The 23,591-nt window shown below is 42.7% G+C and overlaps 7 protein-coding genes across 7 annotated transcripts; 3 read left to right on the top strand and 4 right to left on the bottom strand.

The window, feature by feature from the left end:
* Positions 1-2,837: 2,837 nt before the first annotated feature.
* LOC128712331 (uncharacterized) lies at positions 2,838-4,648 on the bottom strand. The gene is made up of 5 exons (XM_053807226.1): positions 4,454-4,648; positions 3,420-4,382; positions 3,255-3,362; positions 3,133-3,182; positions 2,838-3,051 (listed from the first exon to the last, which is right to left on the bottom strand). The coding sequence occupies exons 1-5, from the start codon at positions 4,646-4,648 to the stop codon at positions 2,838-2,840; spliced, it is 1,530 nt and encodes a 509-aa protein (XP_053663201.1).
* A 660-nt stretch (positions 4,649-5,308) lies between these two features.
* LOC128712330 (GATA zinc finger domain-containing protein 14-like) lies at positions 5,309-6,696 on the top strand. Its single transcript, XM_053807225.1, has 2 exons — positions 5,309-5,482; positions 5,554-6,696. Exons 1-2 carry the CDS (start codon positions 5,309-5,311, stop codon positions 6,694-6,696), a joined length of 1,317 nt encoding a protein of 438 aa, XP_053663200.1.
* Positions 6,697-8,357: 1,661 nt separating this feature from the next.
* On the bottom strand, positions 8,358-9,879 carry LOC128715195 (uncharacterized). Its single transcript, XM_053810078.1, has 3 exons — positions 9,703-9,879; positions 8,556-9,626; positions 8,358-8,489 (listed from the first exon to the last, which is right to left on the bottom strand). Exons 1-3 carry the CDS (start codon positions 9,877-9,879, stop codon positions 8,358-8,360), a joined length of 1,380 nt encoding a protein of 459 aa, XP_053666053.1.
* Positions 9,880-10,780: 901 nt separating this feature from the next.
* On the top strand, positions 10,781-11,768 carry LOC128715502 (ATP synthase subunit gamma, mitochondrial). Its single transcript, XM_053810408.1, has 2 exons — positions 10,781-10,946; positions 11,039-11,768. Exons 1-2 carry the CDS (start codon positions 10,783-10,785, stop codon positions 11,766-11,768), a joined length of 894 nt encoding a protein of 297 aa, XP_053666383.1. The 5' UTR covers positions 10,781-10,782.
* Positions 11,769-12,693: 925 nt separating this feature from the next.
* LOC128711604 (inactive selenide, water dikinase-like protein) lies at positions 12,694-13,955 on the bottom strand. Its single transcript, XM_053806484.1, has 2 exons — positions 13,449-13,955; positions 12,694-13,377 (listed from the first exon to the last, which is right to left on the bottom strand). Exons 1-2 carry the CDS (start codon positions 13,953-13,955, stop codon positions 12,694-12,696), a joined length of 1,191 nt encoding a protein of 396 aa, XP_053662459.1.
* Positions 13,956-15,468: 1,513 nt separating this feature from the next.
* On the top strand, positions 15,469-16,929 carry LOC128713419 (cysteine-rich with EGF-like domain protein 2). Its single transcript, XM_053808279.1, has 3 exons — positions 15,469-16,300; positions 16,367-16,462; positions 16,697-16,929. Exons 1-3 carry the CDS (start codon positions 15,469-15,471, stop codon positions 16,927-16,929), a joined length of 1,161 nt encoding a protein of 386 aa, XP_053664254.1.
* A 2,858-nt stretch (positions 16,930-19,787) lies between these two features.
* LOC128711506 (uncharacterized) lies at positions 19,788-22,204 on the bottom strand. The gene is made up of 4 exons (XM_053806385.1): positions 22,120-22,204; positions 20,956-21,089; positions 20,030-20,690; positions 19,788-19,966 (listed from the first exon to the last, which is right to left on the bottom strand). Exons 1-4 carry the CDS (start codon positions 22,202-22,204, stop codon positions 19,788-19,790), a joined length of 1,059 nt encoding a protein of 352 aa, XP_053662360.1.
* Positions 22,205-23,591: the final 1,387 nt, after the last annotated feature.

Raw genomic sequence — 23,591 nt, 5'->3', positions numbered from 1 at the left:
AAACAGGTAAAAAGCTAAAAAAAAGAAACACAAAAAACATACACGCACACAACGAAAGCAATGCCCCAAAAAAGCATACTTTGTTTGTTATACATTTAACGATATCGTTTTACTCACTTAACGTTACAATTAAACTTTTCTTCGTTACTTACTCGTTTTTTCTACTACTTACATATTATCGTTACTATTCACTCACTAGGTTGTAACAAGCACAAAAACACAGAAAAAAACATATTATACTATAGCGTAAGCGTTTGCAAATACTAGGTGTGTTAGAAAAAACTGTTATAGATGATACGTTTTTTTCGCCTTTAAGAAATATTTCTCGCCTCCTTCTTTGAAAGTTTGACAACTATGAAACAGTTCGGCCGTGGTACCGTTGCAAACACCAGGGACACATCAAATGGCCAAAATACCATCTCACCCGAATCTCAACCACCATCGGAGATTCGCGCAACAAGAAACATCTTTTTATTTTAATATGAGGTTATGTCATAATGTTCGTTTGTAATACCATTCAATTATACCATCTTTGAGGAAACAACAAAAAAAATAGCAAAAAAAAACAGAAAGAATAACATCAACGACAGCAGGAAGAATATTCGAAAAAAAAACAATAATAATATCATGCTTTTACCTTTAACATCTGTAGCGTAAAAGTACATCGAGATAGGAATGTAGATTGAGAGACAGAGACAGAAAGAGAGCAGAAGCAGGTCCAAATGCAGATAGAGCAAAAAAAAAGAAAGAACAACTGGAAGCCCGTTTAAATCAACGGGCATCAAAACTTTAAACACCATTACAACTAACTAACTGCAAAGTCGCGATTGGAAATGCAAAAGCCCCCTAGAAACAATCCGTAAATAAACAGCTGATAACGGAAAAAAAACTCAACAGCACTCTCTCTTTGTGCCAGCAGTGTTCAAATAATGATACGAGAACCTTCCGGTGGTGTGGACATAATACTAATGTATTCACGGCAAAATGGCTCGCAGAGAATCCTTTCAGTTAATTACCATTATGTTAATGCATCATCCAGTAGAAACACAGAACGAGCATCCACAAACCAAACCACATACACACACTGAACCTTTCCTTAACTCTTGTTGTGATGTTGCAAATTGCAAATTTGGCTTGCACCATCTTCACGGTAGATATACACTTATTGCGAGAAGACAAGAAGCGAAAGAAACCTCCGTTAGTTCTATAATGCAGCGTGGAAGCAACATATTCGCCCCCCACACACACATAGCACAAGTGGTTAACTTTGAGAAAAAGAAGTCGTGCAATTAACGAAAGATACAGCTTTAAAGATGCAACAAAAAATTGAAAGTTATCAGAAGAAATATGATGAATCATCCTTAAAATCGCAACCAACCGCAACCGCATATATCTGTTTGTTTTCTATACCAATCAAAAAAGGGAAAATGAAAGATCAAGTATGGTGGTCACATAAAGCTTAGCTTGCATAAAGGACATTAAAAAAAATTGATAAAGGAACATCAGACCTTCGAAGAGAGTGGATGCAAATAACGAATAGTTCGAAATTCAAAGAAGGAGAACGAGAATCAGGTTGGAATGTTATGGAATTAGCAAAAGACATCTAAAAGTCAAACACAACACATTAATTAACTACAGGGTGTACCAAAATCCATTTTTCAGATAACTTGAAAATGCAGTACGATTTGTGGAATGTATGTTTTCTTTTATAGGGTCCGTTAGGATTTGTTTGGCCTGGTGTTGAAAATAACACTGGTTAATCAACAAACTCTGGATACAACACAAAAGCTGTATCTTTGCTTTTTTGAAAATCTGATCTTGAATGGGAGCGACTTTTTGGCTCGAGTTATTCCATAGTGGCCAATTTATCTGTATAAATCTTTCCCTTCAGGTATCGACACAAGAAGAAGTGCGGTCAGATTTAGAGAGAGCGGCCAGCTATTTTCTTCTTCTTTACCGACACAACAACCTCAAGAAGCCTGCCATTTCTGGCGTTCTATGACTTTATTTACCCGAAGCTGGATAGTCAGCCCTGCGTACGGGAGATTAATCCGAATAGGATTTTGAAGCCGTCATGTCGTGTAAAGTCCGGCGCCGCTACCAAACATGCCCTATCAGTTGACAATGATTATTGAATTGATTTTTTTTTTCATACGAATATTGTTGGTAATCCTTAACGGACCAACATTTGGTTGGCGCTTTGCGAATTCGGTATTTACTGACACTACGCGGTTTGAAAGAGTTTGTCAAAGATCTTTCCGTTTTGAATTTTGGCCTTGCAGCACAAATAATCCTCGGGGTAAACGTATTCTGCTCATGATACGTTGTTTTATCTGCGCCTGGTGGACAGCGTAAGAGCATAGAGGAGCAACGATTTTCCACAATTTTCGCACGTTGTGAAAATGTGATATATGTCAATTTTTTTACTGGCTTCTTGAGCTGTTCTTCTAATGAAGAGTCATTGCCTGTGGGCTTGTTGTAAAGATATAAAACAATCATCCCACAGCACCATGTGGTACATTGTCGAATTGATCGCAAGGCAAAATCATGATGCAATGCACAATAGGGTTTGGGGTTCTAGACTGTTAGGACTACGGGCTATTGCAGAATCTCGAAAAAAAAATGTTTGCATCTACTCTCGCCAGAGGACGGACGTTGTTGGTACTTGTAAATGGCTTGTACATTTTGAAACGCTTGTCTTCTAGACCAATAGAAAGATAAGGTAAGTAACAACAATTATCCATGATCTCTATACAAAAATGAAAGAAACAAACCATCCGTACTCACCTTAACGGCACGATGTGATCTTTTTCTTCTACGCATCGTTCTCGTTCCTGCTAGGTAAACATCATGTCCCCCTCATCCACAGCGCTCACGATGCCATACAATTTCACTATTTGTTCGTTTGAGGCTCTTGAAACATTCTCCACAACACCACTCTTGCCAGAGTGTGGCAATCGAGTATACAGTTCTTCGTAATCAAAATCTCGATCCAAAAACATCCGTAGCTCAGCTACTGTTGGAAAGTGACCTTCCTCTATGCAGAAGAAGCTGTGAAACGATAATACGGAACGTTATCAGAGTACATACTTGCATCACAATGAGATGAGCTGAAGTGCGTAGTACTCATACCTTGGATACTTTTCGTTGAAGCTTTGTAGTTTGTTACGATATGCCTCGGGCTGTATAATGGAAAAGTGATGTTCTTAAAGAATTGCCCTCAGTTTGAGCAGTTGAGCAGAAGTGATACTTACTCCCTGTGCCATATAGACGGCGCCCGTCCAGCGAGCATTCGTTGCCGTAGCGAATTGCTCATTTATAATATTGTTTTCATCCTTCAGGATAATATCCAAAACACCGAGCTGAATAGATGGACGATAAGTTAATGGTTTATCTCGGTCATACCTTTTGAAACGTACCTTGTGATTTATGCTTAACGTGTAAGCCGTATATGCTCTTTTAACGGTAACAATCTTGGCTGTTAAACATTCCGATTCAGTCCTGGTCCATGCATAGGTCTTGGGAATTAGACCCGCCAATGAAGCACGAATCGCCTGTGCCGGAATATTGCCAAACACTTTGTATAGGTACCTGATGTGTTTATAATCCATGACCTCGATTGAACCGGTGTCGATGAAGAATATCTTCACTTTTCTCCCAATCAGTGGCCCCACTATTCTCGCCCTATGCCAGACTTGATCAATTGGGGCGGCACAATACATTCCATGCTGGACCTTGTTTGCCTCTACATACCACTCGTCGCGTGGAATTGTTCGGTAGAATTCTTGCATCTGCACATTCAAATCCTCTCTTGTTTTGTCCTGCAGCACACTTACCAGCCAGACGCGGTTGGGATTAAGTACATACATGATGCGCACGTTTGTTTCCGCTTTTTCCGCAAAATAATGAGTAAAGTCTACCTTTAGAATGCTGTGCGACAGTCCCATTACGTCGGATGGTAGATCGATCATGTTAATCGAATCCCACATATCGCAAAACGGTTTCGTAGACATTACGCATCCATCTACGTGTTCGCAAGTTTCACCCATACTTGCGTTACTATCGTTCGCGGTAGGTTGTTTCGATGGCGAAATGAATTTCTCTATGTTATTATTCCCATCACCTTTTATAGGCGTCACACAAGTCTCTGCTTCGACGATCGGCCGTTTTGGTGCAATTGTTTCTATCAGGGTAGGATAACTTTGCTCAAAACGATGTTTTCTAGTTGAGCAATTTCGGAAGCGGTATCCGTTAGGCGGATGTCTAGGTTTATATCCTCTTCCTCTTCGGCGATGGCAGCTCCGTTGTATCAACTGTTCCACATGCTCTGTCGCTGGTGTAGAAACGTGAGTAACTACGGGTATTCCGTTGTTATTGCTAACCTGAATTCAAATTAAACGTCTGTATATGTAACCGGTGACAGAATGCGACCGACGCGGACCTTCCAACCTACCTTCACTATATCCGGCATAGCATGCAAGAGCGCAAAAACACTCTCGAATCCTAACTGTGCGTAGGGAATCGGAAAACCTTCAATATCTTGAAAATCACGTTGCAATTCCTGTATGCACACGGTCTTGTTTCGATGGGACATCACCATGCTTCGAATTAATGGCTTTAAGTAGTCTAACTTACTGTAAGCGTCCATCGTGTGCGACTTCGAGAGCAGCCTGTTTTGTTCAAATATTCACAGTAGGCATGAAGAATGTTTTTGTTATTTGCCTCCGGCTACAAGATGGAGGATTCCTTTTTGTCGTGCGGTACACAATTTTAGCAGAAATCGGGAAACAGCACAACTGCAGTCAAATAGAAAGGGCGGTGTACACACTTGACCGTACGTTTGCAATTTCTTTTTGGTTAAGGGTTTTTTTTTAACATAAGTTTGGCATTTTGGGAGGTTAAAAACATCTAATTCGCTTAAAGAATAAAAGCAGGACCATATAAAACTCAAACCTACTCGATTTACCTATAGAAATAAAACAAAAAATTGGCTGCAATGAATGATCTCGAAGTAATCGAGATTTTTTTTTAATTATCCAATTGATGTACGGATGTACCACTGTGCAACACCTCAAGCTGTCAAAGTTACTTCACCACTACTAACGAATAGAAACAAAAGAAAAAACGGTTTTCTAAACTTATTTTGGCGCACTCGATATCCATTCGACTCGAGCACCAGTGCTGTGTTGTTGAGAAAGTTGGGAAAAGTTCGCACCACGGATTTTGTACAACATACCAACACCGAGTAAAATACGATCGGTGAAACGTGAAACTGAAAGTGTTCTTCCCTACGGCGCAAATTATTATCATGGACGAGTTAAAAGCAATCATTCGCTCGCTGGCCATTTCTAGCGCCAGCGGAATGTGTTTATCGCAACTGGATCACGATTTCAAAAGCCTCGAAGGGTACAGCATCCCTTACCAGAAGCATGGTTTTAAATCTCTTTTTGCCATGCTACAGACACTGACCGATGTCGTACAGGTGAGAAACGGAGGAAGCGAAATGGTTTATTTCCGTTGCATTACTTTATCAAGCGCTGCCATCTTTTGTAGGTAAAAGGAGATGATCAGAAAAGTATCATTCATCCAGTTACCACTGAAAAAAATCAACACATACGCTCGTTGGTAGAAAAAAGTAAGAAAAGCAAGAAACGTAAGGTAACTTCGCACAATCGACCAAGTTCTGCATCGCACGTTCCAAAAAGCAAATGTGATAATGCGGCTAAAAGTTGTAAAAGCAAACCTTCTAGTGCCATACAGAGCTATAAAAGCAAATCTTCTAGCGCGATTCAAGGTAATAGCAACAAAACTGGTAATGCGAAACTCCAACGATATAACAAGAGTAGTACAAACGAGTATCAAAAAGCGAGTCGAAAAAGTGCGCACAATGGAGCGTTGCAAAACTACTTTTCTGATGGGGATTATTATTTTGGACAATTTTTGAACTCATTGTACAGTATGCCAACAGCACAACAATATGGTCAATATAATTGCAGTCAATTGTTGAACAGCGGAGCATTTAATAACATGTACCAACAAACACCAAACATGCCGTATTGTAATAACCAACAGTACTACCAAAATAATATGCGGCAGTCCAGCCAACAGAACTACCAAAACTATGCGCAGCAGTCCAGCCAACAGAACTACCAAAACTATGCGCAACAGTCCAGCCAACAGAACTACCAAAACTATGCGCAACAGTCCAGCCAACAGAACTACCAAAACTATGCGCCGCAGTGCAACCAACAATACTACCAAAACTATGCGCAGCAGTGCAACCAACAGTACTATCAAAATAATGCGCAGCAGTCGAATCAACAGTACTTCTCAAATAATATGCAGCAATACAACCAACAGTGCAAGCCGAATATGAAGCAACAACCGTCCAGTGGAAGGAAGTACAACCAGGCGGCTTCCCAAAATGGCAACATGAATAACTATTTCGGTTATGATTACGGAAATTGGAATGATACTTATGCACCCAACTGGGGAGGGAACAATAATATGTATTATAACAATGCAATAGGTTACAACAGTTACGCAGCAGGAGGATATCCACATCAATGGAACTACGACATGGGAAACTCCATGAATAATAGGTATAATAACAACTATCCGTCGAATGCATTTAACAATGATTTACATAAGTATGATTTGTCAAGTTGGTACAACCAATTTCAGTACAATCTGTAGTGTATGCAATTATTATTGCGTCTAGTATTGGTCCGGATGGGCAATTGAGTATTATTGCAAATAATGCGTGAGATAAGATTGTACAAAATACGAACGAATATTTGTAAAGTTGGCGTCCCAAGGACGAAAATGCAATTGATTGGTGCGGATTGATCAATGGTATAGGTATACAAGCAATGATTTTTCTAATTGCTAAGAATCCATCGTCGAAAAAACAAAAAAGAAGGTGAGGATATTTTATCCGGCTTAAAAACGAACACGAAAACGAAAAATTGTCATTGGAGAGCATAAATGTACTGTATTCCACGGTACTCAATAGTTCAAAACATTTACAACAATTTAGTTTTATCGGCCATTGGACGAAGATCTGCCTGCACAATTTATCCTTCTGTTTTATTGAAGAATAACAATGTCTCGAGATGCGCGTAACGTACGCTTTGCTAATATAACACCTGTCTTTTAAATTGCAACAGGTACTGTACAGGAACTGTTGGTACTGTTGTTTTCCTGTACTTGGCATATTCATTCAACTTCAAGAGTTGAAGTACTTTTTCTGTGGATACCTATGCTTCTTGTTAGGTTTCTCTATTAGAAGATCAACGATTCAGGGCACATTCATCGATCGCTTGCACATTTGATATCATCAAATGTATTGTTTAAGCGATAGAATGTAGATAGCGTCAAACCGGGCATATTGATATGTTTTGTAAGTGAAAAAGTTAAAACAAAATTGTCTGTTATCGATCCTGTTGCATAAATTGCATTTACCCATATTGCATATTTTTGGAACTGCGCTGAAGAAAGTTTGATCGATGAATATTGCCACTATTTTTCTTACTGGTTAATGAAAATAAAATGACTAAAAGTCAATTACCACGAAAAATGACCATCTGTTTTTGAAATCCGCTATCCGAAGCTCCATTTAATCCAGTCAACGAGCTCGATATGCTCCTCAACTCCTCGTAGTGAACGGGTAGCTGACGAACACCACCTTCTGCTAGTAGTCCATACCACTCCTACTTGCTTAACGAGTGCCTCAACCATCATATCCGGACATCTTCCGACCTGTCGTCGCTGTCAGGATATCTAATCCGTTTATATGTAAAAAGCTCAGCTAGCCCGTAGTTTATTTCCCTTCTTGGAAAAAATAGTCCGTTGCATTCGCTGCTGATTGGTTAAGCTTTGCCGTCGTCTGCCCATAACGTCCAACAATTACGGCCACAGAAAAAAATGATCCGCACGTATGTAATCTTCTCGATCGTTGAAGTTTGTAGAGTCCACGTAGCAGACACGACTCCACGTAACATGCGCCCCCGGATTTACGGAAATGGTAAAATTTGGTGCAAACACGGTTAGTTCATCGCTAGCTCACCAGCGTACACTGTAATGCCACTGTCTTTTATTTAATTCGTATTTAGCAACATTTTATTTTATTTTTAACATACAACATTTGACTACAGTGTGCATAAGCAAAATGAAATCATATAAAACAATTGTTTTATTTTATGTACATTTTTTAATGTAGATAAACTCTGCTGATAGTTGTCAAATTAAGGTTTTGAACTAATCCATATAAATGTTGGCTATGTTAAGATGTTTATTCAGGCACGAGTAATAGCTTCCTACTGGATCTTGTACTTGCGATTGTCCGTAGCGTTGCATTAATCTGCTGACCATACAATATCACTTCGCATTGCCAGCTGTCTGTTCAGATTACTGTCGTCCCTTGTATGCACAAACGAGTCTATGGAACCGTGTGCGGAATTGGTAAGAATAACGTCCAGCAGATTTTCCTGAAAGGAACAAACACGACGCTTTTAGTAACGTGAATGCCTTTTAGAGACCCCCATTCTATCTACCTTTACATGAACATCGATAACATGCATTTGAAACACTTTGCGATGCACCAAATTGGCCAGGTGTGTACAGCATTCGCTGCTCCAAGTTCCGTTCGATGGTTTTAAATATTTCAGCGCTACGCGTATGGTTTGGGGCGGTATGAAAGCTAATTCTCTTGCCAAAAATCTCATTTCCTTTAATGGTACATATCTCAGGTAGCCGTAATCGATGTATAGCAGCAGAGCACGTTGAAAGTTAACAGGACCCATCACCTGCGCACGATACCATTGGCCGTGGTATTGGGCGGCACAGTATAAGCCCACCTCAATCATCTTTTCCGGTATAAGCCACTCGTATGCTGTCAGCTTTGCATTGTAGATCTTATCAATGTGTGGCACTAGGTTAAGTAGCGTGTCGGTGTGTTCCTTGAAATGTACAAATATGTGCCTGGGATTGAGGATCGCAGTGATCACCACCCGGACGGTTGCATTTGGTTTCACGTATACGGCAAGTGCGTTTTCAACAATCTTTTCCTTTGTAGTCATTACGCCTTCAGGCATGGTAATATTCGTCGGTTTACACACACTTCCATTCATTTTCTCTATCAGTGTTTTATCGCTTACCGCGTCGATCGCGCGATTAGTCCGCTTGTGCGCATCCACGGCCAGGGGATTTATTATTTTGTCAGGCGTCTTCTCTCGTTGATTATTTGTGTCTGGAGGTTTAACCCCAGGGGAGGTAACGCTTTTTTCTGCCTGAATGGGGGTTTTTGGTAGCTCATCTTTACGTAGATTATCGTACCATTGAACATTGAGTTGTTGTTGCTTTTGCACATTGTTATTTGGTATTGCATTGGTATACCTAGCGCTCGTATTAGCTTGCTTGTCATTGTATCCGTTTTCGTCGTAATCATCAAGATGGGACGAATAGTGATCATAATAAAAGTTGTTCCGGAAATTAGTTTGAGGGGAGCGATAACGAGCTGAAGGCTTTTTCTTAATTGGTTTACTCATTTTAACCATTTCCCGAACATGTTGGGATTTTTCATTGTTAAGTGGTTGAATTTCAGCCATTGGGCCATATCCGTTGACCTATAAGAAAACGATAATACGGTCTGATTACTCCCGTTTGAACTGGAGAGTTCGTTATGTGGGGTTGTTTACGCACCCGGATAGCGTCAGTCATGGTTCTCAGCATTCCATCGAGCGATTGGAATCCAAACTTGCTGTACGGAATTGCATACCCCTCCAGGTTTTTAAAGTCCTTGTTCAACTGTGTTACAGTAATACCGCTTGCGGCATTGGATATGGCTAATGCTCGTATCATTGTTTTCAATTCGTCCATTGTTTGGCTGCAACGTATCAGTGTGGATTATTAGCAGCGTCAGCATAACACACGAAATATTACGCAAGCACACCAAAATTATTTGATACGGCCTACACGGTCCTCAAACGGTGTAAAGGATTTAGTAGACGTTACCTGTGAAAATAGCCGTAATTCACAATAAAAATATCTTTAAAATAAAAAGTCTAGAAAACGTGTTTCCCGGCTACGGCTCCCCATGGAATGTTTACAGAATAGATGACTGCTGGTTTGACGTTTGGTTTGTTTTGCTGGCAACCATACCATTGGCGATGTTTTTCCGCTGTTCTTTACAACAACAGCGAGCATTACAAATTCTTTTCATAAAATTTTCACATCTTGCAAACTATGCTGATACTGTTTGGGTGTAGGAAAAATTTACAAAAATCTAATTAGAATTAGTAACTGGAAAGCAGCAAGTATTGCGCAAGGTAGCATAAACGTCAAACATACACCCCAATGCACTTTTGTTTCTCACACGTCTGGCAGCACTGCTGACAATCGCGGATTGTACGACATCTTTTGACACCCGTAGATCGGATGAGAAAATTCTGATCCGTTTTCGCACCGAACGAATCGAAAAAGGATAACTTTATCCGCCGCTCTTCCTGTTGAAATCGCCTAAAGTACAGGTAGGCAAAACCACCGGCAACGCCATTCGACACAGCTAGATTCGCAGTAGTGTGTTTTTGCAAGATAAAAATCTTACATAACACTACACTATCGAACGGACATGGTGTTGAGAACACTGCTTAGCGGCGTGCAGGAATACCACCAATCGCATACTAAAACAGTGATGGCTTGGCCGTAATAGAACTGGACGGTTGTGTAATCGAAGCCTTGGCAGTAAAGAGATTCATACGGAACGTTTTCATTTCAGGAACCATGTTCAAGTCCGTTGTGCCCGTGCTGTCGCAGGTGCCAGCTGAGCTATGCCTTGGCCAGCAGAACCGTGGCATGGCCACACTAAAGGCCATTTCGATCCGGTTGAAGTCGGTTAAGAACATCCAAAAGATCACCCAATCCATGAAGATGGTGTCTGCCGCCAAGTGCGTATGAAGCTCCGCGTGTAACTGGTCCTCCCAGTGGTCAGCCGTGTTGTCATGTGTGTGTTTGTTTGTTTTTTTTCCTGTTGCTGTAGGTATTCCCGCGCTGAGCGTGATCTGAAGCAAGCAAGACCGTACGGTGTGGGTGCCCAGCAGTTCTACGAGAAGGCCGAAGTTGCCCCGAAGGAGGAAGATGCCAAGAAGCTGTACATTGCCATCACGTCGGATCGTGGTCTGTGCGGTGCGGTGCATACCGGCGTCGCCCGTTACATTCGTGGTGAGCTAGCCAAGGATGCGAACATCAAGGTGATCTGCGTAGGTGACAAGTCGCGTGCCATCCTGTCGCGTCTATACGGCAAGAACATCGAGATGGTGGCCAACGAAATTGGTCGTCTGCCACCGACCTTCCTGGATGCGGCGAAGCTGTGCAATGCCATCCTGAACCTCGGCTATGAGTACACCGATGGCAAGATTATTTACAACAAGTTCAAGTCGGTCGTATCGTACCAGGTGGCGGACATTTCGATTTTCTCGCTGAAGTCGGTAGAATCGGCCGAAAAGCTGCCGGTGTACGATTCGTTAGATTCGGAAGTGATCCAGAGCTATCTGGAGTTCTCGTTGGCTTCGCTGCTGTTCTACACGATGAAGGAAGGCGCCTGCTCGGAACAGTCGTCGCGTATGACGGCTATGGACAATGCCTCGAAGAACGCCGGCGAAATGATTGACAAGCTGACGCTGACCTTCAACCGTACCAGACAGGCGGTGATTACGCGCGAGCTGATTGAAATTATTTCCGGTGCTTCCGCTCTGGAGAGCAAGGATTAAACGTGCTGCTAAGCACGGTTTGTTTATCATTGGCCGGATTCCCATTTTAACGGCTGTACCGGGAAGATTGTCTTTTTTCGAGCAACATCTAGAAAGAATTTTCCTGTGATGTGACGATATACGTGCAAATGGTGCTTTCGGAAAACCGTTATCTCTTCACGAATGCAAGCAGAAAAGAAATAGTACTATAAAAGTAAACAAAATCCTGAACATGAGATGTTTTGTTTATTAGATAAAGTACATTCGAAAATCGATCCACTCTTTTACCACAGCTTAATGTATTTGTGTTTGAACTTCTTTTAAAATTATGTTACTCTCTTTCTACATCGGTAGTCGGTGAACATCCTACCAGAATAGGTAAGTCAATAGGTCTATCGATGCGATCCGTAAATGTTTCGGGAACCGCACAAGTAGAATACAACAGAGAACGAGACATATTTATTCTATTATTCCTTTTATTTAGGGGTGGCTTTCATTGGATTAAATCTAATGGGGAGCAATGCTAATCATAAATGTAGTCTTCTTTTCTTTTCCTCAAAGTAATTCATTCATAATCATTTCATCTTACAAAATTGTTCGCATCGTTTTACGGAAAATAAAACAAACATATACACGCGATGTACAGATCTCATTTGCATTTGCATTGTCATATGTTTCTCTTGGTGCCCGCTACATCTCATCATATCAGTTTCGAATTTAGTGAATGTATCGTTTTAAAAAAAACTCTCGAAAAGCAACCTTCACTTCTGGTCATTACCGCGGATGGTTGCTCTGGCAACGAGCATTCCATTTGAACGTGTATTTAATAAGTATGATCGAAGAAATCCGTTGCACATATGTGTTAGAAAGGAGAGTGAGGAGTTAACAAGCAAATGAATGAAGGTAATAGACTAAACACAAATAGGGAGAAAAAAAATCAAAAGCCTTAATCCTTCGCCGGTACTTCGATTACTCGCGGCTTGTCGATGATTCGTGCCGTGCGGCTACCCTTCTCGACGATACCGATGATCCAGGCTTGACATCCTTCCTGCTTTTCTATGTCCTTGCAATAGGCTGCGGCTTGTTCACGCGGCAAACAGATCAACAGTCCACCGGATGTTTCTGCCGAGTGGCCTTGCAGCAGTTGGAACATATTTCCACACGCCTTGGCAACGGCCGCCATCTTCGCAATCACTGGCAGATTATGAATCACGAACGATACCTCATTCTTTTGATGGGATGCCAACGTCTGGGCATGACCGAGCAGTCCAAACCCGGTCACATCGGTGGCACCGTGCGCATTGTATTTGTGCATGAGCCGTGCAGCGACACGGTTGAGTCGGGACATCGAGTCCATGGCGCGGTGATACGCCTTCCGTACATCTTCCTCCGATACCACGAGCTTAATGCGGTTCCACCGTTCGGATTGATCCAACCATTGGTGCGCATTTACTGCGACCTGCGTTCCGAGAGCTTTGGTCAGAACCAGCACGTCACCCACTACGGCATTATCTGGCACGATGAATTCGTTCTGCTGACAAATCGTGGTGGCTACTCCACCAATGGTGCACCACGGATTGACCACACTATGACCGCCAGTCACACTCGTTCCCGCTTCCAAGGCAGAATCCTGTAACGGTGAAAGAAACAAATGTAAATAAAAAAGCCGGCGAACAAAAGACTCCTCTCCATACAACGTACCTTAAAACCACGCATTATCAACGGAATGACAACGTCTCGCTCTTTCTCGATCATTTTCGTGCTAACGGCCAACAGCATCAGCATGTTGTCACACTCCGTGACTCCCATGGCGTACAGATCGCTTAGCACGTTGGCGCACGCGATCTTGCCCATCATGTACGGATCATCTACGATCGGATAAAAGAAATCCGTTGTCTGCACCATACAGAGCCCACCGTGCCGCAATGGAATGACCGAACAGTCCAGCCCAATGCCAATGCGAGGCGAAGTCATCGGCATGAAGGGCTGTTCCGGATCCTGCATGTAGTCCTGTTGCAACGACGATACCAACTTTTCCAGCACCTCCTTCGGCACTTTGCAACAGCGGCCCTTCAGATCGGCAAAGCGGGTTAGGCGGAATGATGCATCAAGATCGTGTGCAGTAGGATCGAACGGTCGCCGAAGAACCAGGCCTGCATTCCCAGTCAGCTCCAAATGGACCATCGGATCTTGTTTATATTCATCCATGTTTGCTTTCGCTTAAAGCCTCGTTTCACCAAAGAAATCTGCAATCACACACAGAAATGTATGGTTGAAATTAATTCTTTTAGCCGCGAATTTGCGAATCTACGAGCGTATCTACTCACCGATAACTAACCGCCTCCTTGCAGAAGATGTTCGTTTCAACTCAAATGAACGTATGCCGACGAGTGCCGGTTCGTCTGGAAGCTTGGCAGAGGCAGCGAATCGGTGGCGTCGCCTACTGTGTGAAGATTTTCACGCGCTCAACGCAGCAACACTGGTGTACCTGCTGCCAACTGTACACACTTTTTGCTTGCTGTAAATGGTTTATCACAATTTTTTAGGCGATAACTATGACTCGCTTTACAGACCCTGCCGAACGCGTAATGAGTGGACGCAAAAGTTCCTCGGGCTAATTTTTTAGGTTAATACCTATTATTGTTGCCGAAGTTGGCAAGGAGCAAAAGATGTAAAATGCACGCGCACTGGCGAAGAACTAGCGATGGTAGGCGAGAAAGAGAGGGAACGAAAAAATCTAGAAGCTTCGTTTTGGTTAACCTTCGCGAGGCGCGCACAGTGGGCGCGTCATTCCCGAGAGTTTATTAGCGTTGGTTTATTGCTACAGCACGGACTCCAAGTACGTAAATAGGTCAATCGAAATGCAATTTGTATGTGCGAGTTTTTCCATACAAAAAGTGAAAAGTGATTGCGACTGCAACTCGTTAATAAATATTTTTTATTACTCAATCATTTTTCGTATGCCCTATTGATTCTGGTTCTTTTGGCCGCAGCAAAATTTGCCGTAGTGCCGATTAGGCAGTGGTCTACAAATACAAATGTTCGATGACATTTGTTTTAAAAAAATGTTAGACTTCTATTTCGTTTCGATTTCCTGGAATGCAGCTTGCATTTAACCTCTTTCTTACATAAAAATACTAATAACGAATAAAATTATCGCAAACATACCACGTAGCTATCTACAATTGAGAATAAAGTAGTGAAATATAAATAACAATTGCTTAACGGTTGCCACCGGTGTAGAAGAACCTTTGGAGCAATGTTCGAAGTTTGGTACACGTCAGTTTAACAAAACAAAACCCCGGCAACGCTGCTCCTCCAACCCCGGCCAACAGACCAAAAGGATTTGTATTTTTCCGAGTGTCCACGAAGCTGCTGGTAAGTGCAGATCTGCGCCTTCTATTATTTCGTGTGAAACGATTGATAATATAGAGATTCTTTAACTTAAACTTCACGAACTTAAACTGATATAAGGGTTTTCCCGATACACTATTTTTTCCGGCTTATAGAGTAATTTTTCATATATCACCCGGCGAAGTACACAATACGATAATGGTTATCGATTTTTCCTTAATACAGATCTCAGCTTCACATCAAAATTACCCAGGGCAGGGTGTGCTAGGTTGGCAGTGTTGTGTTATCACTATCTGGCCTGAGACCTGGCTGGAAGTAGGCTACCTCACGTACCGAATTTACGAAAGGATACACACGTGTCGCAGTGATGAGGCAAACGGGTGGAATTATAGCTTGTTTTCTAGTCGTGGCCCTGTTGCCATTCTTATCACTCGGAGATGCACCAAAACCACCATCATTTTCCACTGGAGGAGGCACCAAGAAGGACAAATTAAAGACTGAAAAGCTACCGCCCTGCAAGGCGTGCACAGTGTTCGTGAATTCGTTTCGCGATGGCATCAAGCGTACGGAACGTGCCAAGCATGATGGTGGTGACGCAGCTTGGGAGGAGGAACGGTTGGGCAGCTACAAAACTAGCGAGCTGCGGTTAGTCGAAATACAGGAGCGTCTTTGCACGGATGTGGTCCGTGGTGAGGATCAGTGTCATCAGTTGGCGGAAGAATATGAATCCCAGATAGAAGAATGGTGGAAAAACTATCAATCCACGGATCCGGATCTGCACCGATGGTTATGCGTGGAACAAGCGATCGTCTGCTGTCCGGATGGGTTCTACGGACCGAACTGTGACCCATGCCCGACATGCTTTGGCAATGGAAAATGTAAAGGAAATGGTACACGCAAGGGCAACGGAAAATGTGCCTGTGACGAAGGATACACTGGCGATAACTGTGATAGTTGTACGGAGGAGTACTATCAGGCGTTCCGGGATGACACGAAACTGCTGTGCAGTCGATGCCATGGTGCGTGTGCTGCCGGTGGTTGTACCGGTGCGGGACCGAATGCATGCCGAGTTTGTCGTAACGGATGGGTGATGGACAGTGCCCGGGGAGGCTGTGTGGATGTGGACGAATGCATAAAAGAGGCACCATGCTCAAGGCAACAGTTTTGCGTGAACAACGAAGGATCGTACAGCTGTTTGGGTGAGTAGCGCCTACCGGTTGGGATGATGCTAGATAGATTGTCTAATGATTAATTTGTTTTACCAGAGTGTGATAAATCGTGCGATGGCTGCAACGGGGATGGTCCGGATTTGTGCGAAAAATGTGCTGCTGGATACGAGCTAAGAGATGGAATGTGCACAGGTAAGCCTTAAAATATGTCATTTTTTTCTTTTGCATGCACAATGATGTAGCTGTTGCTAGACGCTTTATTTTGATTGTTTTTGGCACCTTTTAAGCAATGTTTTGTTGTTGTTGTGTTGCATCAAAGTTGGCTTTAGTTTGTGCGTGAAATGTTGCCGGAATGTTGATTGATTTGCTTGAGTAATAGCCTTTTACACTCGGGCGTGACTAACAATTTCGTTCGTCCGCACACAGATACGTCCAACGAGAAGCGTAACCAGTACGCCACCTTTACGCGTTACCTAACCTACCTCGGTCTGTGTATTGCCACTTGCATCGTGCTACAGAACTCGACCTGGCTAGCGGCGCTGGTTGGATTAGCCGTTGCCGTCTACATTTCCGTTTCGGAGTACTGGCTCAACACTGCCCCACAACAACCGGCGGCACCGTCGCCACGCATTTTAGACGAGATTCTTCAGCAGCATTAAAAATAGAACTTCTGCCATAACTCCTTGGGTCCGTGGGGAGAATCACATTGAACGGGTTGTGCTGCGAGGGACGTAAAATCGTCACTCGGCTCAATTTTATCTGCACCCATAATTATAAAGCGTTGTGCGCAAAACTACTGACGACACGTGTATGGATGGTAATTATTTTTGGAGTTGTCCTAGGGCAACTTAGAGCTGGGCATAAGTGTCCAGCTTTTTTCCTCAAGCACAGGCGGACATTAATCTTCCATATGCAGAATAATACACTTATGCTAGGCTTATCAGAGAATCCGGCAGCATGAACAACAACAATTAAGAGTCTGAATTAAATGCAACATGTAGGGGTGTGGTATTTAAAATAAAATAAACTTGACAAATGGAATACTTTACAAAGTTTCTACGGATAATCGCGGTTATCGTTTCTGGTTCGTTTTTCAATCGTGTATTTTTTTAACTAACCTATAGCCGCATCACATACTTTGGATGAATTAGGGCAGTACGAATCGACCAGTGGTACTTCTTCTGCCTCGGACGAATCCGTTGAGATATCCAACGGGGAAAAATCTTCCGATACTGCGCGAAACGATGAACTGTAGGCAATTCAACATTAAGCAACACCAAAGCAGTATATGGTGACAATGTGATCAACTTAACTTAACGAAGCTGGTGGAAGCAGTAAATACAACTGCATCGTTAAATAAACCAAATTTATATCGCGGCAAGATAACTGATAGTGAGAATAATTCGTTCTAGGAATAGAAAATTGATAAACTCATAACACGTACTGTCGTTTTTTGTTTGATTTCATTATCGTTTTATAGGTATACAAGAAAGAACAGATTCTAGGGGAATACAATAAATATTTACTCCGCTTATTCCAACCACTCACACAATTCCCTCGTCCCATAATTAGTGCGATGTTACCGTGTAATTCGACCCTCCTGGTATGATGGGGGGTTTTTTTTATCGAAAGAGACTAAGTTATAACATTAATTAATAGTACAACGGAAAAATAATAGAATAAAGTAGCAAAAACAGCAAACAGTCCTTACGCTTACACGAATAAAAAGGACGAATGTTTCAAAATGTTTCATCAGACGAGTTTGAACAAGTTAAGAACGGTACGATATATCGCTGTAAACTAATAAATAAGATGCTTATCTACGCTTAGAAAGGACACGCAAAACAACAAACGCGGCCAACCAGAGCCCGGTGACCCGTTTGCCAGCATTAGGGAGTGAATTGTGATGTGCAGTTCGTCATGTTTTGTGGTATATATGCGTTGAAGCGATAAATAGTCTTTTTGTCGTTGTAGAACATTCTTTCACACGCAGGTGAATTGATGGCACAGTTAAGAAATCAAGTCGGAAGCTAACCAAATACACGCGGAGGTTACGCGCAGCCTGAAATGGATTCGTAATACACGGAAGAGAGTTCCATTTTACCTATCTACTTAACTTGTTCATCCGAATCTTATCGTTCGTTCCACTTCGGTTGTTACCTACTCCCTGTTCTATGGCGATCCCTGCTAAGCAATTCGTGTAAACGTTACGTAGTTTAAGCTAAAACTATATATACGTCACAGATATGCGTTCGAATCGTTGTCATAAACAATTAGAAATGTTCGTTAACGATAATACATTTGCGCACAGTGCTAATGCTGCACACACTCTCTCAAAACGAAACAAAACAGATAAATATGCTAAACGTACAATCAAAAACAATGTGCTTTAATGCAGATTTTTCTGTTGTTGGGTGCGGTGGTTTTTGGTCAGGGGTTTGGGATTTAATACCGAAGAGTTTGGTAAAGAGACGTTCTTACGATTGTGTTCTGTTGTTAATAGATTAATCCAGCTAGTTGTGATTGCTTCCTGTTGAGGCTTTTGGCAGACGTGATGATTAAAAGTTTGCTGTACTTCATTAATCCTGTTGCGTCGATTAGTTTTACTATATAATTCTGCTGGCTTGATTGAGTTTCCCTTTTTCTGTGTGACAAATGCTTAATTTCATTAGCAAATAGACACACATTGTCTTTATGCTAGATTGGACGAAAGGATATCACTTTCCTTTCGATGTTCGATGCTTAATTTTGAAAACAGAAATGTTGATTTTTGTTGTTAATTAACCTTCAATTTTAGAATGTGCCTTTGTGTGGGAACATGCCGAATTTTGGTATATTTTTTTCCTTCTAAGTGGCTGCCGCGCTCTAGCAATTAACCTATGAATGTGTGTTTATTACGATTGTTTTAGTTACTATTCATTGATAAGAAGCATTGTATGCTGCAATAATAAAAACAAAACAGATACTTTGGACTTAATCATTACAGTGAAAACAGATTTTTTAAAAACAAAATTGTAAACATGTAAAGGTGCGCACTCCCAAGTGATAGCATTATCCGCTTGTTCTAGATGATTAATTGTTAAAACTCCTTTCCAGTCCTTGCCATCATCAGCCTTTTTGCTTCATTTCTATACGATTATTAATGTTGTTTTAAGAACAACGCTATAACGCGCACGCAGTTAAGCCTATCTTAGACTGTGTTGTCTTACTTACAGCTTGTAACACATAAAACGCAAGTGAGCGACCCTAAACGCGATTGCTAACCCCCCCTATGTTATCGTTTCTCTTAGCATTTCGTTATGTGGCAAAACATATTTTCTTCATCATTTTGTTATATTCTTTTACTTGTCCAAATATATGCAACTCTTGCGTTCTAGTTCTGGTGTTAAAAACACGTATTGCGCTTGAAGCGCATGTCTTCATTCTCGTTGATGCATTACGGATTACGCGTTAGTATTTTTTTTTTGTCTCACGGTTTTGCTAGTAGTAGTTACGGTTCCGCATGTCGTTAAATTGATTAGAGCTTACCGTTCTCGATACTGTTTTTATTATTGCTGCTAATGAGATCTCGTTGGTTTGTTGTTGCCGCTGTAGTTGCACAGGCATTGGCCGCTCCGTCGTTTGGCGTCGTACGGTAGGTGTACAAGCTCTGCAGCGGTACGTGCAGCAACTCGATGACCTGCGTGAAGTTTGATTCTGGAAATGGTAGGAAACACTCAGTCAGTCTCGGTGTGTAGTAGTCGTGGACAATTGACGTACCATTTTCCGGCGTTATAATACCATGGCGAATGAGAAAATCGATTACCACCGGACAGCTTGTGGTTTTGAAGTCAGGCATAAACACCCGCTCGAGACATTCGAGGGCCGGTAGAAGCTGAAAGTTCTGCACCTCGCCGTCGGAATTATCAGGCACAAAGTCTTCGGGCAGTTCGAGATCGTACACGAACTCCGTGTTGGGAAAGAGACCACGTTCGCTTTCGAAAAAGAACGATACGCATCCGGCCGACACAAGATTTTTGATCAGGTGGCCAGGTATCGATGCTTCCTCGGCCGCTTCCTTGATGGCCGTTTCGAGCACACCGTAACCGACCGCCAGCCCTCCGCTCACCATATTGTCCCACTTGCCGGGCCACGTCTGTTTCGTGTCGGATCGTTGCTGCAGCCAAATGCAGAGACCCTTGGTCGGGTGACGGACGTACCCGTTTATCTCGACACCGTAGTTACGCACACCGAACAGGCACGTAGCCGAGCGGTCCATCTTGAGGAGTGAGCCGGTGGATGACTTAACGTCGTAACATTCATCACGCCAACCTTTCAATGCAACAAACATGCCCTGTTTGCGGAATTCGCGCAGTATCCGGTCGACCTGCTGCGAGCGTGTGTTGTAATCCCGAAAGGCAGGATTCAGTTCGACAATTTTCTGCAAAAGAAAGAAGGATTTTAGAGGCAGGTTCATGTAGCCTACACATTTCTGAATGAGAGCGGCAAACTTCCTCATTGTTACAATCGTCCTAAAGTTTATCGGTCAACAATCATCTTTATCATGCTGAGCTCAGCAAACTTTGGCGATTAAACTTATCACCTTATTGGCAGTACCCTTGAGGGTGCAATTGTTCGTTAGTTTCAGATTAATAAATTTAGGAAGTTGGACAATTTGTTAAAACCGATGCCCACTAGCCTAGTACCTGCTTGCCATGCTCCGGAGCTCGGATGTGAAATACTTCAGGATATTTGAGCAGCTGCTCGATCACATTCTGGCTGACCAGTCCCACTTGGTGGCCGTCAACAACGAACGGGCGACAGTCTCCTTTCATGAAACCTACAATGGAGTAGCAATGGAGAGAAGGAAACAGAGAGATGCGAGACGTCAGCAGATTATTAGAATAGTATGTAACAGATGGCGAAGTGATTAGCAAGCTGTGTTGCGTGTTCTTAACGCCACGTTGGAACCATGCCTTGAGCCGCCAAGCTGAAATGTAAACAGTTGTTTATCGGTTTTGGTCAAACAGCTGATAAACGCGAACCTTCAACATGGGATCGGTACGGGAGCTACCTCGTGGTGAGGCAAAGACTGATGAACGACGATGTCTAAACTACTGACTACGGATGTGTTCGGCGCCATTCTGTGTAACCCACCAGGTTACACGACAAAACACGGCACACGCGTGTAAAGCGCGGATTGTACTACGGACGAATGCACAAACAACGTTTTCGGGATGAAAATGTCGTGGCAGGTGACGCGGTGACGGGTTTTAATGAGCTTGTTTTCACTCCCTGAATGCGCGACCGACCGTGCAAATTTGTTTGAGCAAAAAGTTTATTTTAAAATTTCTTCATCAATTCACGGGTCGAGAGAGATGTGTTTGGATGATGCAGGACCAAGCGACCTAGCCCTCTTCAGTTGCAATTTTGTGTCTGTGTCTCTGCCGTGTGAGGGTTTTAACACGCCTTTTGTGTTGCTTATCGCTCCTGCCCATTATATTGATCGGTTGGGCCATGTTACATTTGTTCACTTTCCACCCATTCCGTGTACTATGATGTATGGCCAAATGGAATACGGCATGATCCCCACGATGCTTATACAACATAAACCTCACTCAGGCTCACTTCGATCACAATATCCACGGCCACAATCTCCTATTTCCGTTACGGTGTGTTAGTTTTATGCAATCGTTTCGTCGCCTACTTTGCGGATTATTACGGCGCCGACAGAAGCACACTTTGGCGACTTTGGCTGTGGAGAATAAACACTTTTCCCGCATGAAACCACATGCACTAAACTCATCGACGTCACGGGACCTGCAATAAACAAATTTGCCAACCATTCTCAACAACACAAGGCCGCTTACCGTTCAGGTAGAAGCAGTTGAACTTCTGAGCAAGCTTCAGCAGCCGTGACATCTTTGGATCTGGTTCATCACTTGCCGTTGTCATTGTTGATGTTTTGAACGTTGATGCTCTGGGGTGCCGTGGTTTCAGATGTAGCTGGCGAAAACACTACACCACTGCAGCTGCTGCTTTTGCTGTGTTTGTTCGTACGAACGCCGCACACAAAAACCCCCCACAAAAACGCACGCACACTCGCGCACACCCTCAACTGCTCTCTTGCTCGCTCGCTTCAGCAGCAGCACGGTTGACACATACGGGACCGTGTGACGGGAAGAAGAATACCGCGGTTCTTATCGACGGAAATGCACCAAGGATAGCTTTTTGCAGAAGTAGCCCTTTTTTCACGTCATTCGGAAGATTCGGATCTTTATGTCACGGTACAGTCACGACAGCGAATTACCATCGAACAAACGTATTAACGTCCAGTTGAGTGAATGGCGACACTTTGAGCTGGTTTCATACCAGTTCTTTTTATCTCAACCAAACTATGCCCAAGGAGAACTACGTACGGTGAAAACGATTTGTACGAGCTGGGCTGGGGGCACAAATGGAAAACAATATCCCTGCCCCTTGTTTTTTCGTCTGTGGTGCGCGCTATCGAATGGATACTTTTCTTTCGAACGCCTGTATTCAACGCCAACTTGCTGTCCAACGACCCGCCCCCGTATACGGTTTTTGGTGAAAAACTCACACCTCGCGCTGGTTTCACATAGCCAAAGCAACACACTTTTCACACAAACCTGGAACAGCACAGCCTACTGCTGGTGGTGTGCAAATCGCGAACGCACTGTGTCACCATTGCGTCGCATTCAAATGTTCGCCAAAGGGATTTTCCTTGCAAATGCTGTAGGAAGTCCTTTTTCCACCCAGCCGGCTTTTTCTTGCCTGGTACACGTTTGTTCGGTTCTCTCTCTCTCGTCGTCACATACACTCTGCGGTATGAATCACATTCCGCGCGCGCCACCACACATCCGTTTTCACCTATGAAACGATAAAATCTTTCAACAGTGGTGTAAAACAGCATTCAGTTGGTTGCTACAGTAATGGCCAACAATGATTTGGAGGAGGTTTTTGTATAATTTGTTTTGTGGTAAAAATAATATTCGCAATATGCGCCGAGAGTTGCGTATTTAACTTTCGACACGTGCACAATAAGGGCTTTTTTGAACTGAAACGAGTTTGACACCTCTGGTCGCTTGATTCTCTGGTCGGTATACGTTTACAAGCGTTGACTGTACGATTGACTTGGGATTGCTACTCATGCGCTGCGAATGTTTCGCAATTTCCAATTCAAATTCACGCATCTTCTTCTTTTATTCAGAAATTCCTTCTAGATTATGTTTAAATTATTCTATATCACTAAACAAATATGACATTTTGATAGTACTTTCTATAATATGGCAAAATTCTCATGACGCATCAGATATGAGGA

The sequence above is a fragment of the Anopheles marshallii genome, chromosome 3 (assembly GCF_943734725.1).
Source record: "Anopheles marshallii chromosome 3, idAnoMarsDA_429_01, whole genome shotgun sequence".
NCBI classification, from domain to species: domain Eukaryota; kingdom Metazoa; phylum Arthropoda; class Insecta; order Diptera; family Culicidae; genus Anopheles; species Anopheles marshallii.
This window is presented reverse-complemented; position numbering and strand designations above follow the sequence as displayed.

Coding starts and splice junctions, on each gene's coding strand:
- LOC128712331 (XM_053807226.1), bottom strand. CDS start 4,648: ATGGACGCTTACAGTAAGTTAGACTACTTAAAGCCATTAATTCGAAGC. Junction 3,363..3,419: donor CGTTAAGCATAAATCACAAG/GTACGTTTCAAA, acceptor CCATCTATTCAG/CTCGGTGTTTTGGATATTAT. Junction 3,052..3,132: donor TTCAACGAAAAGTATCCAAG/GTATGAGTACTA, acceptor ATCGTTTCACAG/CTTCTTCTGCATAGAGGAAG.
- LOC128712330 (XM_053807225.1), top strand. CDS start 5,309: ATGGACGAGTTAAAAGCAATCATTCGCTCGCTGGCCATTTCTAGCGCC. Junction 5,483..5,553: donor CACTGACCGATGTCGTACAG/GTGAGAAACGGA, acceptor CATCTTTTGTAG/GTAAAAGGAGATGATCAGAA.
- LOC128715195 (XM_053810078.1), bottom strand. CDS start 9,879: ATGGACGAATTGAAAACAATGATACGAGCATTAGCCATATCCAATGCC. Junction 9,627..9,702: donor CCATGACTGACGCTATCCGG/GTGCGTAAACAA, acceptor GTTTTCTTATAG/GTCAACGGATATGGCCCAAT. Junction 8,490..8,555: donor TTATCGATGTTCATGTAAAG/GTAGATAGAATG, acceptor TGTTCCTTTCAG/GAAAATCTGCTGGACGTTAT.
- LOC128715502 (XM_053810408.1), top strand. CDS start 10,783: ATGTTCAAGTCCGTTGTGCCCGTGCTGTCGCAGGTGCCAGCTGAGCTA. Junction 10,947..11,038: donor AAGATGGTGTCTGCCGCCAA/GTGCGTATGAAG, acceptor CTGTTGCTGTAG/GTATTCCCGCGCTGAGCGTG.
- LOC128711604 (XM_053806484.1), bottom strand. CDS start 13,955: ATGGATGAATATAAACAAGATCCGATGGTCCATTTGGAGCTGACTGGG. Junction 13,378..13,448: donor TGATAATGCGTGGTTTTAAG/GTACGTTGTATG, acceptor TCACCGTTACAG/GATTCTGCCTTGGAAGCGGG.
- LOC128713419 (XM_053808279.1), top strand. CDS start 15,469: ATGAGGCAAACGGGTGGAATTATAGCTTGTTTTCTAGTCGTGGCCCTG. Junction 16,301..16,366: donor AGGATCGTACAGCTGTTTGG/GTGAGTAGCGCC, acceptor TTGTTTTACCAG/AGTGTGATAAATCGTGCGAT. Junction 16,463..16,696: donor AAGAGATGGAATGTGCACAG/GTAAGCCTTAAA, acceptor GTCCGCACACAG/ATACGTCCAACGAGAAGCGT.
- LOC128711506 (XM_053806385.1), bottom strand. CDS start 22,204: ATGACAACGGCAAGTGATGAACCAGATCCAAAGATGTCACGGCTGCTG. Junction 20,691..20,955: donor CTCCGGAGCATGGCAAGCAG/GTACTAGGCTAG, acceptor TTTCTTTTGCAG/AAAATTGTCGAACTGAATCC. Junction 19,967..20,029: donor TATTATAACGCCGGAAAATG/GTACGTCAATTG, acceptor TACCATTTCCAG/AATCAAACTTCACGCAGGTC.